General features: G+C 42.3%; 1 protein-coding gene across 1 annotated transcript in view; it reads right to left on the bottom strand.

Annotated features, from left to right (window-relative positions):
• Positions 1–5,080: 5,080 nt before the first annotated feature.
• The window catches only part of LOC114509180 (protein HIRA), a 76,671-nt gene continuing 61,064 nt past the window's right edge, over positions 5,081–20,687 (bottom strand). Inside the window, 2 exon segments of the mRNA XM_028527352.2 lie at positions 5,081–5,303; positions 18,794–18,882. Coding sequence (XP_028383153.1) covers positions 5,187–5,303; positions 18,794–18,882 — 206 coding nt within the window. The 3' untranslated portion in view covers positions 5,081–5,186.

Genomic DNA, 20,687 nt, shown 5'->3' on the forward strand with positions numbered 1-20,687 from the left:
GTGAAAAGTAGTCCAGGCTTAGCCACACCTCCGACGCCCGGAGAAAAGGCGAGTCCGCGCCGCCCCGAGCAGCGCTCAGACCAGGTGTGCGCGCAGGGTGGGTGGCACTCCAGCTACTGGGTGCCGGAGCCTAGGGCCGCTGCGCGTGCACGTGATAGTGGGCGTGGGCTGCCTTCAGCAAATTCCGTGAGTGATAGAGCTGTCAGGAGAGGGAAACCAAATGACGGCTGCCCTTGCCTAGAGCCCTGCGTATGTAGATAAATTCTACCTAAATCTGTGGAGAGATGCGTTCAAGGACACTTTCTAAAATCCAAAGATGTGCTCAAAACAGCGTAAAAGGTGACTTCGAAGTACGTGTGACAGATGCGTTCCTGCCCAAGGCTTAGCACCTGCTCCTTTGGGAAACATCTCTCATATCTGATAACAATTTCTAGAGAATACTGTCAGAAGAGGGTGAGATACTGTCAGAATCAGTGCGAAGAGGGTCACCTGGATTGCCTGTGGTCTCACAATACATTAGTTATAGTGGCCGGTTGTTTTGCGAGGCACCATTTGAAGTGTGTTTTGAATGCAGATGCCTCAGCTGCATAAATGATGTTTGTCAGGGAAGGAGAAGCCTTAGGCATTCTGCGCTGGCACTCTCACCGAGTAACTGCCATCCTTCTTTACTGCTTTAGGTTGCTCACTGTTCCCCCCCCCTCCCCAGTGAATAACACAGCGATGATGCAATTATTTGCATAATAGCTTTACCATCTAGTAGCCAAACGTGTTAAAGAAGAGAACAGACTGTGCACTTTCAAGTAAAAAAAAATTTTCCCCAGTAGTACTGCGACAGGATAGTAAGAAGCTAGGAAAATTCTTGGGCAAGGGGAATAGGGAAAGTGAGGCAAGAAAATTAAACAAGGCCAAACAATTTGAACAACTTACAGCCTAGCTGGCTGTCAATCTTCCCCAACCAAGGGCACTTGATCAAGGGCAAAGTTTTTACCTCTCCTTCCTAACCAGAGAATACAGAGCTTAAATCACTCTAGTCCGGGAAAATAGAAAACAGAGACCCAATTACCATTTATGCCAGCTAAACCCAAGGACAGATGAAGTCAGGGGAGCAAATAACAAAAGCCCCATTAGAGCTGGACAGACCCAGGATAAAAGTAAAACAATAAAGGAGACCAAAGAGTAATTCCCCCTCAATCCAAGGCTAATTTTAATGACACATCAGCATATTTAAAATGCAGAAATTCACCTGGAAAGCGGATGAGTATTCTGCTGAAACCCTCCTCTAAGATTCTTGCCCACAGGGTGTGTGTGTGGGGGAGATAACAGGCTCTCAGGACAAAGATTCAGTGTGGGCTCGCTCTATAGCACAACCATGCCCCTTCCCAGGCATGAACTTTTTGTCTTCCTAAATTCTAAGTGTCCCCATGAAACCTGCAACCAGGGGAGTAGTGGGCAGCGGCAGCTTGTCCTCAGCTTACCCCTGATCATATCTTTAAGGCCCCCTTTTCTCTGACTTTCCAGTGAGCTGACTCACTTCTTCCCTATAACATTTCTAGGGAGCCAAAGCAGAGCACCGCCTGGGCTTTCTCCTGTTGCTTCTTCTATCCTAAGTCCTTCCTTTGTCTCAATGTCCCCAGCCTTAATAAATGTACTCACAAAATCAGGTCAGAACTTTGAGAAGAGAGAGGCAGTGTCCCAGCCAGGAAAGGTATTGGCACCAAATAGTCTGCTTGCAAACGTGTCAGCAGACATAGTTAATGGGAAGATGTGGGGCATCAGTGGACAGGGGTAGGAAGCTGAGCAGGTGTGGCCTTAGGGGTAGGGTCGAGGGGAAAGCCGACAGTAGTACCAGAGACAGCAGGAAGGGATGGGGCAAGTTTGGGGCCATTATTTCTTGAAATATATATTTTTCTGTCACCACCTTCTCTCTCTTCTCCTTTGAGGACTTCAATTATTTGTATATTAAGGTCCTTTACTTCTATTGGTTACTGATGGTATTTTCTTTTCTTTCCTCTTTGGATTTTCTCCTCTTTGTTCTGGAACATTTGTATTGCTCTACTTTCAAGTTCACTACCCTTTTCCTATGCAACATCCAATCTGCCATTAATCCTATCCCATGCATGTATTTCATGTTATAGTTTTCACCTCTAGAAGTTTGGGAATTTCTAGTTCTCCAGCTAACTTTCTGAACACAAGGAATAGTGTCATAATAATGACCATTTTAATGTCCTTCTCTGCTAATTCTGCTAGCTTTGTAAACTCTAGGTCAGTTCAGATCCGTCAGTCAGTCTGAGTATTCTCACTTTGGATTGTGCTTCTGCTTCTTTGCACGCCTGGCATTTGTTTGGAGACCAGACATTGTGAACTTTACCTTGTTGGGTGTTGCATACTTTTGTATTCTTATAAATTCTCTTGAACTTGGCTTTGTCATATATTTCATTACCTGGGAAGTTGATCCTTTGAGTCCTGGTTTTATTTTTTGTTAGATGGATCTTGAGTAACGCTTTAATTATTCTCCAGTACTGAGGCAAGACTTCCTGAGTACTTGAACCCAAGCCTGTGAGTTATGAGTTTTTCTAGCCTGCTTGGTGAGAACAGGCACTATTTCCAGCCCTGGGTGATAATTAGGCAATTTTCATGATCTAATCCTTTCAGATGGTTCTTTGCCTGGCCTTGGCTGCTTCCTCATGTGCATGCACTGATCTGTACTCATTTGAGTACACAAAGGTACTCCCTCTGCTGAGTTCCAGGGTTCTCATCATGGAGCTTTTTCCTCTCTGGTACTCTGTTGTGTGAAGTCCAGCTGTCTTAGTCCCTCTAGGCTTCATTTCTTCAACACAAGTAGTCAGCTGGTCTCCACCTCAGCTTCCCCTCCCTTTGCCGTAGCTTGGAAACTCTTTCCAGGTAGAAAGCTGGGGCAGTCATGGGCTCATCCTGTTTTGTTTTGTTTAGTTTTTCCCATCTCTCGGGGATCACTGTTCTTTGTTTTCTGATAACCCATGTCTCCAGACCACTGTCTCATGTAGTTTGACCGCTTCCTTTAGTTGTTTCAAGCAGGAGGGTCAATTGGGTCCCTGTTACTCAACTTGGCTGAAAGCAGAAGTCTCCAACTTTCTGCTTTTTGTCTTCCTTTCTTTTTCAAATAGCATACAGATTGCCAAAGTTTTCTTCAACAGAGCATTTGCCAAGTGCCAGGACTTTGCCTGTATGATCCTGGTTAGTTCTCAGAACCATGCAGGTTTCCTTGACCTCAGCTCCATTTGACAGCTGAAAGTGAAGCCCAGATTTTTGCTGGGTTGGGCCACAGACAGGCCAGTCATTCCTTCAGCCATGTACATCCTGTGGCTGCAAAGTTCTCAATGCCTTGCTAAAGAGTTGTTAGGAGAGCTGCCTGACCCACAGAGGATCTTTGGCTCCTTATTCCTTAAAGAAAAGTTCACGCTTGTACCCTGGCTTTTGAGGTGTCCATGCCTACAAGCAGCCTCTGTGTGCTGGCTCTGTCAGGCATGCATGTGTGCTGGGTCTCATTTAGCCGTCTTAACGTACTAATGAGACGGGTAAGATGACCTCTAGGCAGGGAAGCAGCCAGATAAGTGTCAAAGGCCAGTCACCAAGGCCTTTTGATTCCAAGTCCAGGTCTTCTTCCTCTCACCCAGGATCACACACAGCTGGCAGGGAGGTAATGATGAAGTCCATGACCCAGGGGTGAACTTGCTCAGCTCTCACATTTGTAGGTTCTGAAATTCTAGTTATCTTCTCTCCTATAAGTCAGCATTTAGACTACTAAGAAAATCCCAGCTTCCAGATAATTCTTCAGAAAACGTGAGTCTTTAATTACTGATTTCCTTCCATGAAATCACCAAGTAGGCCACGGTCCTTGGTGCCCAGCACCACCAGGGACCTGAGGCACATCACAGCCAGAACCAAGGGCTTCAATGCCTGGCGTGGGGGGAGAAACATGCAAGGTGGCCTGCCTGCAAACCCTAGCTCTAAGATTCTGCATGACCGAGGAAGTGACCTCTACTTTGCAAAATGAATCTTTTTTTCTTTTAAAGATTTTATTTATTTATTTTTAGACAGAGGGGAAGGGAGGAAGAAAGAGAGGGAGAAACATCAGTGTGTGGTTGCCTCTCATGTGCCCCCTATTGGGGACCTGGCCTGCAACCTAGGCATGTGCCCTGACTGGGAATTGAACAGGCAACCCTTTGGTTCACAGGCTGGCGCTCAATCCACTGAACCACACCAGCCAGGGCGAGCAAAATGAATTTCTGCATGGAGGGGCTGGAAGGGGGGCAGAATTAGATAGTATCAAAGATTCTTTCTGGCTACGATGTTCTGTCATTCCCCATGTCATGAGGGATCCATAGTTGGGGGAGAAAGGAAGAAATGAGAAGGAAGAAGGCAGGGAAACCACAATGATTTGATATCCAATGCATGTTCATTTATTTTACACTTACAAAAAAAATCACCCACCCTCTGCCCCATCCCTCCCCAAACAGTCTCTTTTTACAAACATTTAAAAATTAAAACCAAATGAAGATAGACAAGTTAATTTCAGTACAATTATTTTTCAATGTAGCTGTCATAATTAGAGTTTAAATTTTTTTCCTACAAGTAACCAATGTCCAAGTGACTTATAGGGAAATCCTGATTATTGACCAAAATGAAAATTCCATATTACAAGTTAGCAAATTCTAGTACAAAAATAGTCTGTGTGTTGGAATACCCTTTCCTTTTACATAGGTCTTGCATCAGTCTACTGACTGCATAATACACTAACATTTCAGGGTTCTCTCTCTCACAAATGGCTCATTAGTCATAGCTGAAGCAGCACGGCACGTGCAGTGGCAGGGGCTAGTGTCCACCTCTGGACCGTGCTGAAGACGGTAGGTCTGGGAGTGCCTCTCTGACTCCAGGGCAGCAGGGCAGAGCCCCAGGCCCATATGGGGGTCCTGGAGGGAGGGACGAGAAGTGGGCAGAACTGACCCCTTCCAAGGGAGCAGCAACAGGCCCAGGGCACAGGGGAGGTCTACCCAGTTTGCTGGGCTGGTGCTGGTGCAGGATAGCCCACCTCCTGCCAGTGTCTCCTTGACCTACTGTAGCCCGACAAGGTGAGAGGTGACCCTGCTTGTCATCAGTGGCAAGAGTGTGGCCTTTCCCTTGCTGTAGCCGGGGCAGATGTGGGCAAGCTACTTGTCCCTCAGGATGTCGAGCTGTTCCTGACACTCGGTGAAGAGGCGCTGGAAGCGGAGGTTCTGCCCGATGACTGGCAGCAGCTCCTTTAGTAGCTCCCTCTTCCGCAGACCCTGTGGACATAGAAGTGACAACTCATTGTGTGTCAGTGAAAAGACCTACGCTGTGGGGGGCTTTCCTGGCCTAATAGAGACCCTGTGTCTGCCCATTTGACTCCCAGGTACCCCTTGGAGAAACCAGAGGTGGATGAGAAAAATTTCTCTGCATGTTAGGAAGCCCTGGGAGAGATGAAAGGCTGACCTGGGGCATGTGGGGTAGAGTGGCAGGGTGCAGGGGAGGGACGCAGTGCAAGGATATTGCAGAGAAAACCAGGGAAGCTTCTGCTTCTCCATGTACCCTAAGTCTGCTGGCACAGTCACCACTAGCCTTTGACTGTACTGTTCAGTGGCCACAGTAGCTTGGCCTTCCAGAGCATGATGAATAGAGATATCAGGGCAGAGGGATAGGTGGATGACCACCTGGGAGGGGCCGCTCCCTCCTGCAAATGCACTCCAGGGGCCTGAGATCAAGCCCAGGGGTAAGGAGGCACCTGGGGGGCAATGACTGACTTTGGTTTTACAGTCCTGGGGTGTCTGCTCTTGGCTCTTGCCCATGCCTCCTCCATGCCTAGGTGCACTGGCACCAAGGTCTGCCTGGGCACTTCTGCAACATGTACCGCCAGACAGGGTCTCCACTGCATAGGACCCTGAGAAGCACAGTTGCTACAAAGGGAAAACCACCAACCGACAACACTGACCACCAGAAGAGAAGGCCTAAGGTGTTAAAATCAACATGGTAACAAGATAAGGAATTACAAAAAAGAAAAAAGTATAGATATTAAGTTTGAGCAACATAGTGGTTGAAGGAGATGGGATTAGCAGGAGACTGGACACTGCTGAAGACCAAGTCAAGTGGGATCAGATGGAGGAGCAGCCACTGCTTGAGCAGAAGGCGTGCAGAGGGGAGGCTGCAAGAGGAGAGACTGTATAGATAAAGTAAAGGCAGATGGAGTATAGCAAATGGGCCCAACATCTACATGAGGCCCACACGAGGGAGACACAGAGGAAGAAGGAAATATTTGAAGGAATAATATGAATAGATTTCACCTAATTAAAGGAAAATGAATTGCCTTAGGTTGAAAGGCTCCACTGAGTACTGATGAAGATATGAAAAACCAGTATTTAGACACATTGTTAAAATGAAATATAGGAGAATCTGTGGATATTAAATGCAAAAATTTTTTGAAAATTTCTAAAAAATAAGAGCACATCACCTACAAAAGAGGAGATACCAAGATTCATGATAAATAAGTATTTTATTTTATTTTAAAAAGATTTATAAAATTTAGAGAGAGGGGGAGGGAGAGAAAAAGGGAAAGAAACATCGATCAGGTGCCTCTCACACCCCCCCAACTAGAGACCTAGCTGGCAACCCAGGTATTTGCCCTGCCTAGGATTGAACCGGTGACCTTTCGCTCTGCAGAATGACGCTCACTCACTGAGCCACACTGGTAGGACTAAAGTACTATTTTAAATATACTGGAGCCCTGGATGGAGTGGCTCAATGAATTAAAAGTTGGCCTGCAAACTGAAAGGCAGTTGGTTCAATTCCTGGTCAGGGCACATGCCTGGGTTGTGGGGCAGGTCCCTAGTCGAAGCACATGAGAGGCAACCAATGCATGTTTTCTCATACATCGATGTTTTTCTCCCTCTCTCTCTCTCCGCTCTCCTCTCTAAAAAGAAAGTTTTTAAACTTTCTTTTAAATCTCACAATCTACTTTTTTATCCAGCTGAACAGTTATTCATGTAAGAGGGTGTGATAAAAAATACTCTTAGGCTTGTAAGACCTCAGGAAGTTTCCCACAGAATGATCCACCCTGAAAATGTCCTAGAGTAAATACTCAAAGTAAGAAGAAATAAACAGAGATAATGCTAAAAGAGGTATGAAAAGCAATGTGATCAACTCGCTTGCTAAAGTTTATGCTGGTTTTTAAAAAATGTAAACAAAAAAATGTAAGTGGTTTCAACTTGTGATAGAAAAACAGCTGGTCGCTTGTCTGATTAGATCAAACAAAAGACAGCCACATGGTGCTGGCAAGAAACATACAAACATAGACAGAGAAATGTTAAAAAGTTAAGATGGAGAAAGCTATGTAAGTGAATAAGTAAAAGAAAGTTTGTGTTTTATAATTATCAGACAAAGGAGACTTTTAAACAAAACCATCGCTGGAGAAAGAGAAAGTCCAGGGAGAGAGACAAGCCAGCCTCATGGGGAGCTTTCACTGCACGGTCAGTTACTGAGGGGTCCAGAAAGGCAAAGCCTGCGGATTCTGGTAATTCAAACTGAGCATGCAGTAAACATGACCATCAGGACACACAGAATGAGGTGCCCACAACTAGGTAATATACATTTTTCTTTGGCACATACGGGCATGTGAAAAATTGCTCTAAAAGCACAGCTTGACAAAACAACAGGTCTCACATTGATTGTGGGTTGCCTTGGGCCAAATTCATGCTACCAACCCTTTTGTAAATGATTTTGTCAAAATGCAGCCATACCTCCCTATTTGTTTACATATTGTGTTATAACTGCGGGCTTGAGTAGCTGCAAGAGAACATGTGGATTTTCAAAGCCGGAAATATTTATTTTCTGGTCTCTTACATGAAAAGTTTGCCGACCTTTGAGGTGGGGCAAAGCCCACCCCTGATATAGAGCATGTTCCCTGACTAAAACACAACTGAACAAAACTGATGGATCACATTACTAATTAACATTAGATAACTGAAATGACTTACAAGTGAATGGAAATAAAACATTAAGCACTGTAAAACTGGTGGGATGCAGCAAAAGTGGGGCTTGTGTAGAGACACTTACAAATATAGAACAGCTTATATCACAGAACATGAAAGAAAGGCAACTAATGATCAAATGTCCAACCTAAGATACGAAGGAAAAGAAAAAGAAAAAAAGACATCAGAAAACATTTTTATAAAGCATAAGGAAGATGATGAATAAAAAGATTGAAATGAATAAAAAGATTGAAATGAATAAAATTGAAAACAAACCTTCAATAGAATGAAGAAAAAAAAGTCATTTAAAAAAAAGACTACAAAGGACAAACCTCTAGCAACATTCATCAAGAAACAGAAAGAAAGCTCAAAGAATATTAGCAATTAAAAAGGGATATACTACAGATATAGAAGGGAAAAATAGCACCAACAACTTTATGCCAACAAAGTTGAACATTAGAGAAAATAGACTAATTCCTAGAAAAATATAATTTCTCTAAACTGCCTTGAAAAGAAATAGGAAATAGGATTTAAATCTTACCAAGAAGAAAGCATCAGGTATAGTACATTTTTAAACTGATGTCTAAGAAACTTCCAAGGAACAGATTTTTTCCAATCTTATGCAAACTCAGAGGATAAAAAAAGAGGAACTACTCCTAATACATTCTAAGAGGCAAATAAACCTTGATTCTAAAACTAAAAAAAGGACAGAATGAGAATAAAAGATCCCAGGCCAATGTAACCCATGAAACCAGATATATAAATCCTCTATAAATTAGCAATCAATTCTAACAACGAATAAAAAAATAACTTTGACCAAGTTGAGTTTATCCAGGGAAACAAGGAGAATTTAATGTTAGAAAACTTAGAATTTACTATACTAATAGATCTTTTTTTTTTAAAGCAGCATTTTTTTTTAAAGATTTTTATTTATTTATTTTTAGAGAGGGAATGGAGGGAGATAGAGAGAGAGAAACATCAATGTGCGGTTGCTGGGGGTTATGGCCTGCAACCCAGGCATGTACCCTGGCTGGGAATCGAACCTGGGACACTTTGGTTCCCAGCCCGCGCTCAATCCACTGAGCTACGCCAGCCAGGTACAGATCTTAATATTATGAAAAACAAGGCATAAGGTTTGGAAAATAAGAAATCAAATGGTTATTTGAGATGACTTGATTGCTTACTCCACATAGAAAACACAGAACCATCAACAAATTAATAAAAATAATAGCAATATGTATAAAGATAGCTCATGACTTAGTGATTATTTAAGATGATTTGATCGCTGCCTGGCTGGAGTAGCTCAGTGGCTGCGAACCAAAGTGTCACAGGTTCGATTCCCAGTCAGGCCACATACCTGGGTTGCAGGCCACAGCCCCCAGCTACTGCACATTGATGTTTCTCTCTCTCTCTCTTTCTCCCTCCCTTTCCTCTCTAAAAATAAATAAATAAAATCTTAAAAAAAAAGAGATGATTTGATTGCTTATTCCACATAGAAAGCAGAACTATTGACAAATTCATAAAAAAATCAAAGTCAAGCCCTGGCTGGTATGGCTCAGTAATTGAGTGTTGGCCTGTGAATCAAGGGTTGCCAGTTCAATTCCCTGTCAGGGCACATGCCTGGGTTGTGGGCCAGGTCCCCAGAGCAGGTGTGCGAGAGGCAACCATACACTGATGTTTCTCTCCCTCTCTTTCTCCCTACCTTTCCCTCTGTTTAAACATAAATAAATAAATAAAATCTTTTAAAAAGTCAAAGTCAAATGTACTTATATGTAGCAGCTATGATCGATCAGAAAACACAAAACAATATATCATATCATAATGGCCACAATTATAAAATACCTCAGAGTAAATCTTACAAAAGATGTGCATGGCCTATGTGCTGAACATTATAAAACTTTACTGAAGGAATTAAGGAAAACCTAAATGAATGAAGAGTGCTGATGGGAAGAGTGGCAAGAAGAAAAAATAGACTAATTTGCAGGGTAGAGGCTGCAAAAGGCAGTGGTGGTCACTATGGCATGTAAGAGCTGCATGGGAACTGCAGGCCCATGGGTACCTGGGAGCAAGACATTATGGGTAGAACACAAGAACATCTAAGGCTGTATAAAGGAGCAAGAATGAGATTTTTAAGAAAATAAAAACATTGAAAGCGGCTGCATATATGGGGAAATGGGAAAAAAAAAACAAAACATGCAAAGGCCTGGAAAAGACACACCCCCAGAAAAGGCTTGAGAGGACCATGAGCCTTCCTCTGGGCTGAGTAGTGAAGCCAGCCTGGAAAGAGGGCTATTTTATTCAATGCCCAATATTCAAGAAAGGTCATGCATACAAAGAAACAGGGAAACTAGGCCCATTCAACAGAACAAAATAAATCTCCAGAAACTCACCCTAAAGACAGGCCTAGAACTTACATGACAAAGAATTTAAAACTGTCTTAAATATGCTAAAAGAGAACATGAATAAGACACATATATGGAATCATTAAAACAATATGTAAACAAAGGGACATTATCAACAAAAAGATAGAAATTATAAAAAAAGAACCAAACAAATTCTGGAACTTAAAAACAGAAAACTTCACTAGACAGGTTCAACATACAGACAAAAGCAAGAATCAGTGAATGAAGTCAGGTTATTTGAAATTATTGAGTCTGAAAAACAAACTGAACAAAGAATGGAAAAGTGAAAATCGCCTGAGAGTCTTATAGGACACTGTTAGGTTGACCAATATATATTCATTATGGAATCCATGTCCAAAAAGAATAAGAGGGAGAAGGAGAGGGGAAGAGAGTTATTTGGAGAAATAATGACTAAAAATCTCTCATGTTTGAAGAAAGACATGGATCTACAAATCCAAGAAGCTCAACAAACACTCCATGTAGGAAAGACCCAAAGGAACCCATTTTGTGACACACAAGGAAGTCAAACTGTGGAAAGTCAAAGCCGAAGAGAGAACCTTGGAAGCAGAAAAGTGACAGTCATGCATGTAAGAAGGATCCTCGATAAGATCATCAGTGTATTTCTCAGCAGAAACACTGAAGGCCAGAAGGCAGGGGGATAACATATTTAAAGCACTGAAAGAAAAACTGACACCTGAGAATACTATCTCTGGCAAAAATGTACTTCAAAAAAGAGGGAGAAATTAAGACATTTCCAGATAAATAAAAACTGTCAGAGTTTATTTCCATTAGACCTGCCCTACAAATGCTAAAGGGAGTCCTTCAAGTTGAAGTGAAAGAACACTAGACAAAACAATATAAAGTTTTCTGGTAAAAATAAATATATAGCCATAAACCCATATTGTGTAATTTTGTTTGATAATGCCATTAAAAAAGATTTTATTTATTTTTTTAGAGAGAGGGAAAGGGAGGGAGAAAGAAAGGGAGAGAAACATCAGTGTGTGGTTGCCTCTTGCACATCCCCAACCGGTGACCCAGCCCGGAACCCAGGCATGTGCTCCGACCAGGAATCAAACTAGCGATCTTTGGTTTGTAGGCCAGTGATCAGTCCATTGAGCCACACCAGCCAGGGCGATAACTCCATTTTTAATTCATTTATAGGATTTAAAAACAAAAGCATAAGAAATTAGAAATCTATGTTAATGATTACACAATACATAATACATTAGTTTTATATCTTTAGATAAACTATATAGTTTATAGACTTCGAAAACATAAAATGTACCCTGGTTGGTGTGGCTCAGTGGGTTGAGTGCTGGCCTGTGAACCAAAGGGTGGCCAGTTCAATCCCAGTCAGGGCATGTGCCCAGTCAGGGCATGTGCCTGGGGACCTGGGGGCCAGGTCCCCAGTAGAGGGCGCATGAGAGGCAACCACATATTGATGTTTCTCTCCCTTTTTTCCTCCCTCTCTTCCCCTCTCTCTAAAAATAAATAAACAAAATCTTAAAAAAAAAAAACCCCAAAGTGTATGGAGTGGATATCCTGTAAAGGATATGCACTGTTTTGTATGCAACTGAAATTAAATAGCTATTAGTTGAAAATAAATTGTTATAATTTTAGAATGTTTTTATTATTTCCCATGACTACCGAAAATACCTATAGAATATACACAAAAGGAAATGAGAAGGGAATCAAAACATATCACTAAGAAATCAAGTAAACATAAAGAAAGATAATGAGAGGAAATGAGGGACAAAAAGCTATAAAATATACAGGAAACAAATAACAAAATGGCAATATTAAGTCTTTGAGTGTAAATGGATTAAACGCCCAATCAAAAAATGGATTTTAACAAAACAGAACCCAACTATATCTTGCATACAAGGAACTCGATTTAGATCTAAGAACACAAATAAGTTGAAAGTAAAAGGATAGAAAATGATAGCTCATGTAAAAAACAGTAACCAAACTAGAGAAGGGATGGCTATACTAATAACAGATAAAATAGGTTTTACATCAAAAACTGTTACAAGAGACCAAGAAGATCACTATATAATAATAAAAGTGTCAATTCATCAAGAAGATGTAAAAATTATACACATACATGCACCAAATATCAGAGCTCCCAAGTATATGAAGCAAACAGTGTCTGAATTGAAAGGATTTAATGGTCAGCTCTATAACTGTAGACTTCAATATCCCCTTTTCCATAACGGACAGAACCATCAGACAAAAGATCAATATGAAAACAGAGGACCTGAAAAACAGTATAGACCGGTTGAAACTAATGAACATGTAGAGCACTCTGCCCAACAGCAAAATACACATTTTTCTCAAGTGCACATGGAGCATTCTCCAGGACAGATCATATGTTGGGCCAAAAAACAAGTGTCACCTTGGCTGGTGTAGCTCAGTGGATTGAGCGTGGGCTGCAAACCAAAGGGTTTCAGGTTTGATTCCCAGTCAAGGCAAATGCCTGGGATGTGGATCAGGTCCCCAGTAGGAGCTACGTGAGAGGCAACTACACATTGATGTTTCTCTCCCTCTCTTTCTCCCTCCCTTCCCCTCTCTCTAAAAACAAATGAACAAACAAACAAACAAATAAATAAAACAAGTGTCAATAAGTTTTAAAACACTGAAATCATAAAAAGTATCTTTTCCAATAATCATAGAATGAAACCAGAAATCAATAGCAGAAGGAAAACTGAAAAATTCACAATTGTATGGAAATTAAACAACACAATGTTAAGCCACCAAAGACTGAAAAAAGAAATCACAAGGGAAATTAGAAGATATCCTGAGACAAATGAAAATGAAAACACAACATACCAAAAACTGTGGGATGCAGGAAAAGTATTGGTTAAAGAGAAAATTATAGCTATAAGAATCAACCCAGATTTCAAATCAGTAACACAACTTTCCATCTTAAGAAACTAGAAAATAAAAACAAATTAAATCCAAAGCAAGCAGAAACAAGAAAGCCATACATATTAGAACAAAAATAAATAAATGGACAATAGAAAAAAAAGAGAAAATGAAACCAAAAATTAATTCTGAAAAGGTCATCAAAGTTGACAAACTTTTAGCTAGATGGACTAAGGAAAAAGAGAGAAGACTAAATGACAATCAGAAACTAAATAGGGACATTACAACTGATTCCACATTGTGAATAACTGTATCGACAAATAGGATAACATAGATAAAAATGAACAAATTCTTAAAAACACAACCTAGTAAGACTGAATTATGAAGAAATAGAAAGTCCAAACAAATCTATAGCTAGCAAAGAGACTGAACCAGCAATCAAAAATCTCTCAACAAAGGAAAGCCATGGACTGACCAGATGATTTCACTGGTGAATTTCATCAATTCTCCACATACTCTTTCAAAAAACTGAAGAGGAGCAAACACTTCCAAATTCATTCTATGAGGCCAGTATTACCCCTATATCAGAGCCAGATAAAGACATTACAAGAAACACACACACACACACACACACACACACTCACACACAATATCTCTTATGAACATGGATGCAAAAATCCTGAACAAAGTATTAGCAAACAGAACTGAACAGCAAATTGAAAGCAATATAAATTATGATCAAGTGGGATTTATTCCTGGAATGTAATGATGGTTCAATAAACTAAAATCAAATAATGTAATATATATCACATTAATGGAATAAAGGAAAAAAGTCCATCCCAGAAGACCACCTCAACTGATACAGAAAAGCATCTGACAAATTTCAATACTTTTATTACAAAAAATACCCAACAAACTAGTTGGGTATAAGGAAACTATCTCAATATAATAAAAGCCATCTATGAAAAGCCCATAGCTAACATATATATTCAGTGTTAAAAGACTGAGATGAAAGCTTTTGCTCTAAGGTCAGGAACCAGGCAAAGATGACTACTTTTGCTACTTTTGTTTAACATAGTACTGGAAATGCTAGCCAGAGCAATTAGGCAAGAAAAAGAAAGAAAAGGCATCCAAATTGGAAAGGAACAAGTAAACATATCTCTGTTTGCAGACAACACGATCTTATATGTAGAATACCCTAAAGATACCACACACACACACCCCTCCTATTAGCATTAATAAATTCGGCCAATTTGTAGAATATGAAGCCAACAAAAAAAAATCAGTTCTTATACACCAATAATGAGCAATATGAAAAATAAATTAAGAAAACAATTCCATTTATAATAGCCTCCAAAAGAACAAAATACTTAGAAATAAACTTCACCAAGGTAAAAAGACTAGTATACTGAAAACTACAAAATGTTGTTGAAAGAAATTAAGAAAACAGAAATAAATGGAAAGACATCCCATGTTCATGGATTGGAAGACTTAATATTAAGATGTCAATAATACCAAAAGTGGTCTATAGATTTAATGCATTCTTTGTCAAGATCCTGATGGCATTTTTTACAGAAACAGAAAAATCCATGCTAAACTTCAAATGAAATCTTCAGGAATCTTGAATAGCTGTAAGAATCTTACAAAAAAAAAAAAACAGATGAAAGGTGGTAGCCCACACTTCTTGACTTTAAAACATATTTCAAAACCACTGTACTTTTGCCCTGGCTGGTGTGGCTCAGTAGTTGAGTGCCAGACTGTGAATCAAAGGGTTGCCAGTTCAATTCCCTGTCAGGGCACATACCTGGGTTGTGGGCCAGGTCCCCAGAGCGGGTGTGTGAGAGGCAACCACACACTGATGTTTCTCTCCCTCTCTTCCCCTCTTTCTAACAATAAATAATAAGTAATATATTTTTTAAAATACCATAGTTTTTAATTTTTGAACTATGTGACTATATTACCATTCAAAATAAATCTTAAAATTAAAAACTGAAAAACTCCATTAAAAAATGAAAGAGTACAAAGTAAACTGCTATTAACAAAATAAAAATGTCAGCCTGCCTATAGCACCAGGGACAAGCTACAAGAGGATCTGCCCTCTGGCCTGAAGGCTGATTTCAATACCAACAGCTACAAAGTACCATTTCCTTCCCTGGGCTTTCAGTAATAGATGATGTTCCTCACTGTTTCAGGCAGCAGTCTGGGACATAGCTCATAATCCCCTCTCTGACAAATGTCACAGGTCCTACAGTGAAGACCTTGGCAGAGGGAGGATTCCAAAAGTAGTCCCTGGCTGAAAACACAGTGGGGACCACAGAGCTCAGGCACCTGAAGGGTGGCTGCTTAGTGCTCCAACCCTCTATTTCCTGCTTCCCTCCCGTGCACACTGAGCTGTAATCCTGGAGAGAAAGAAGACTGGATCTTTGGGGTCCCCTGAGGTGTGCTGGTAGCTCACATCAAAAAGAGTTATTTTCCCAATATATAAAGAATGCCTACAAAGCAATTTGGAGGAATTTTGTCATGAATCTCTTCATGGACCATGAGCAGACCAGCTATTTTAAACAGTTTACAGAAGATGAAAAGCCAGTGGGACCACACTGACAGTGTCGCCTGGAAAGGAAGCCACAGACTTTCCTGGGCAAATCCCTAATTAGGTTTCCTACTTAGAGATAGCAAACACAACCAGCAGGAAGTAGAGGGGAAGGAGAGCGCACGGCCATGAATTAGTGGTCTGTCTGTATCCTCTTTTATGTGCACCACACTGGACTAGAATGCTTACCTGTAGGCTGAGACAGAGAACTGCCAGGTAGAGCTCTGCCGTCTGGGGCTAAGGCTGTCAGAATGGCAGCTGGGTCACTAAGTAAAGCCCTACAACTCGGCCACTGGATGGCTTGGTTTCGGTCTCCCACCTAAGACTATCAAGCTACTGGAGGTGAGGTGTGCTGGGGAAATAGCTCTATTCTTGTAGGTAATTCAGAAAAACCCTTCCCATTGAGAAAGGGAACAAAGCTAGGCAAAGAGAAACAGACCTCATGGAACTCCTGTGCTAGTGATGAAGGGCCGAGCTCGGGTGTGAAGCAGGTGGAAATCCAGAGAGACAACTTTGCCTTGGGAACATTTATTGAAGAGGCTGAGCACAGCTTCTACCAGACTTGAGGGTCTAGGGGGACCAAAGGACCATGAAAACTGGGGTCACTGGTAAATCACCCCTCTGTGCTGGAACCTCAAAGAAATGTGTTCCAGAACAGGGGCAAACTGGTAGGAAACTAGTCTCTGCACCAATTAGTATCCAGCTTTGAGTCCCCTAGCAGCCCAGAGACCACAATCCCTGAACTGGGTTGAGGGGGCCTTGTAGGGCTGGGGCCAAAAGCTGGTAGCAGCAAATAAAAGTGCCCCATTGAGGAAGGTAATATCACTGATGCTTCAAACCATTTCTACAAATAATTTTTCAAATATCAGTTCTAGCAGACAGTCAAAACCAACCAGGAGGCAGGACAATATAAGGAGATAAGACAATATAAATGAGAACTAGCAGAAACATTTGCAGGAAACAGAAACAGACCCACAAGGGCTCCTCATACGAGAACTATGTTCAAGCAAATAAAATACTAAATTGAAAGTTTGGGGGAGAACTGAAACTATAAAAATAATAAAACAAATTCCAAAAGAAGGATATTGTATCTCTTCTGATGGAGAAAATGGAAGGTAATATGATCAAAGAGAACCCAGGAAAATACACAGAATGAAAGACATAGGCTTAGAGCTTTGTGAAACTTCAAAACACCAAGAGAGGATCCCAAAAGAACTTACAAAGCAATGGAGATCAGATCTGGGGCAGAGTTTTTAATAGCAACAGTGGATGCTAAAAACCTCTGGTACAATACATTCAAAACTCTCAGGGGAACTGATTTTGAATCTAAGATTTTATTAGCCAATCAAATTAAGATTAGTGCAACAAAATAAAAATGTAATAAAAAATAGAAGAGGCTAAGTACACACCGAAACCTTCAGAGCCTTGTGAGGCGGACCCTTCAATCTTTCACCCTCACATCACCACTCTCCTCAGCTGTTCCTTTTATGCTGCAAGGACCACCCCCCCTGCCCCTCCCCCAAACCCAAGGCCTTTGTACTTGCCTTTCCCTCTACCTGGATGTTCTTTCTTCAAATATATGTGGGGTTTCATCCCTCACTTTTCCTGACCTTTGCTCAATTAGGTCTTCCTTGATCACCCAACATAAAATAGTACCCTGCCAGTACTCCCTATCCCCCCTGCCCTCTATTATTTTTCATGGCACCCTCCCCACCCAACACGTTATTTGTACTTGTTCACTTGTTTTGAACCTGTCTCTCTCCACAACAGTGCAGATCCATAAAGGCAGGGCCCCCGTCAGCCTTAGTCATAGCTTCCTGCCCTGTGCTTGGACTACACCCAGCCGTAGAAGGTGCTCCATCAGTACTTGCTCAGTGACTGAGTGAAGCACCGGAGCTCCTTCTTGGGCCCACACCTTCTCCAATCCCTCACCAACCTGCTCCTTTTCCAATTTAATCCATGCACTAGCCCAAGGAATCTGGAGGTGACCACTCATTCATTATTCTCTTTCCCTCATCTACTCCACATCTACCCACCCACATACCAAATCTTTTTTATTCTGCCTCTAAAATACATCTTGAATTTGTCTCTTTCCCCTTTTGGTACCTATCACACTAATCCAAGTCACCTGCGTCTACTGCTGGAACTGTTGAAAAAACAAGCCCTGACTAGTTTTCTATGTCAGTTCATGTCACCTCTGTTGACTGGTCTTCTACGTCAGTTTACATCACATCTGCAAAATCCTTCAATAGCTCTCGCTGCCTAGACTAAAACTCCACTTCTCACAGGCTTTCCATGCTTTGCTTCCTGCCTCTTCTCACACCACCCTCTCTTCAGCCTACTATGTCCCATATACAGTAGCTTTAATGTACCACGCCCTCTTTGCATCTACTACTACCTGCACCAGGAAAGTCTCCCCAGGGCTTTGCAGAGCTGGCTCATTCTTAACCTCAGGTTTCATCCTCAGAGTCCTCTTCTGAGTTCTTCCCTGGTCACTCTTTCCCAGGCATGCTTTTCCTACTGAACCACTTATTTCCTTCTTAGCATAATTCACAGTCTAAACCTATCTTGACTAAATTGTTCACTTGCTTATATCTGCCTTCCTACCAGACTATAAGCTCTATGAGGACAAGGAAGGATCTTTCATCTTCACTACTGAACAAGCCCACAGCCCTGGGCAGGCAACTTTCCTCAGGAGAGGTGCATGCCTGAATGCTCCCTAGGCCCAATGCTGAGGGCCCAGCTCCTGCTAGACTGTGCACTGAAGGCATCTCACCCGCTCACTGACGCTGGAACCCAAGGCAGTGTGCTGGAGATATCGAATGAGAAAGAATTTCAAAGCACTTTGGCTTATTTTTTAAATCTCCACCTTCACTTTGCAAGAGAATTCTTGTGGCAAGAATGAAAGAAGCACCTACCACTACCGTTGACTCCCACTGGCTTCCAGTGGAGTAGTGAACCGGACCCAGTAAGTCCTTGCATATTTCTCGGAGTCGGTATTCAAACCCTAATTACAGAAAAAACAAAAGAACAAAAACAAAACAAAACAAAACAGAAATAGGAACACATTACAAAAAGAAATAAAAAACCAAGAATATGCTATGTTGTGTATATCAAAACAGAATGAACAAATGCTTATTTTGTTGCCTATGAAGGGCAGATGCCTCTTGCATGTCTCAGTTTGGGGCACCGAGACTCATGATGACAGGTTCTTACTCACCTACTTGCTCGACAAGGCATGCGGTGGCCCCTCTGTGCACTGGGCCGATGAGAAAAAATGAGATATGGCTAACTCCAAGATGAACACCCCAAGGTTATGGGAAAATGTGGAAGATTGTAGGAGGAGGGGAGAGGGTCAGTCAGATTGGTTTGAGAGAAGACATCTTGGCAGCCAGGTTGAGAGATCAGCAGGGTCAGGTGGTAGTAGATGGCAAGGGTATGAATATTGACTGAGGAGGTGGTGACTGAGCAGAGGAGACAGGAGAAGCAGGCACGGGCCTGTCAACTCAAGGGTTATGGGCGTAACCAAGTAGAATGCCAGAAATGCTAGAGGCAGCTCAGGGTGGGGGTAGATGGGGGCTGTTGGCACTGGGGGCAGCTGAGGCCACAGGGAATGGATGAAATCACCCAAAGATGAGGGTGGAAATAAAGAGGATGAAGCTGGAATCTGAGGAATTTCAGGAGTGGGGTCTCCCTTTAAAACCTGAGTGTTCCTTTTATAATGAGGAAGCAAGGGACAGCGAGAGGTGACTTATGTACGGACCGTGGAACAGGCACGTGAGAGAGGAAGAGGAGCAAGCAGTAGAAGCAATCGCACGAATGGGTGCAAGCCCCAGAGGGGCAGTGACTTTACGCAGGGCAGCAGGGCGAGTCCTGACCAACACCTAGGATGAAGCAAACCAGAGAGGAGCCAGAGGAGGGATTTCCCCAGCAGAGTGGGGTGTGAAGCCCAGAAGTTACTGGAGCATCCTAGAAAAGACGAGAGGACCTGGGAAGATTGGGTGTTTAGAGATGCCAGTGATCAAATGTGCCGGGTGACCACACACTGGGAGGGAAGAGTACATGTCAAACTCGTCATTGGAGTTTGCTGGGGAAGGACTTGGGGCTTTGAGTTGGTCAGCCATGTTTGTTGTCATCAGGAATGTATATATATCATATATTGTAAGGTGTGTATATACACCTAGTTGCACCAGAGGCAACATAAAATATGCATTCTGGCAGTGACATTTGTAGAGGTTTGACATGTTTTTTTCTTTTTTTTCTATACTTCATTCCCCCTGCCACCCCCAAATCATAAACGAAATGGAAAGGGTGCTGTCAAAAGCAAAGCAAGGCCAGAAGAGGCTGAGAGGGAGGCTGCTTGGTAACCTGCATGGTGACACAGAGAGAAGTTTGAGAGGGCCAATCCCCAGGTCACAGCCCTGGAGGCCAAGTTCAAAGGCAAGGAAGGCTGGTAAGGCAGACTCCATGCTTGCCTACCAGAGAGTTGAGAGGCTTTGGAAGTCACTGTAAGAATAGGACGACCACCCCCTGCAACACATCTTGCCTTTGCTGAACAACAGGGACAGTGTGGGTGAGGGTACACTGGGAAGGGGACACAGGTGCTGAGAGCCCTGACAGGGAAAGGTAGGCTAGAGGGACATGGGCAGGTGCTGGACAGCAGGATGGTCCTTTCAGGGCACAAGGGAGCTCAGGAAAGAAAGAGGAATGCAAGAGCATTGGATGCTGCAAGAAGACACCCTGCTCTGGGGTGCCCGGCTCACTGACCATTGAGGCTCCAAGGGTGTGAGGGAGAGCAGAAGTCTAAGCATC

This window comes from Phyllostomus discolor, chromosome 13 (assembly GCF_004126475.2).
Source record: "Phyllostomus discolor isolate MPI-MPIP mPhyDis1 chromosome 13, mPhyDis1.pri.v3, whole genome shotgun sequence".
Classification (NCBI taxonomy): Eukaryota; Metazoa; Chordata; class Mammalia; order Chiroptera; family Phyllostomidae; genus Phyllostomus; species Phyllostomus discolor.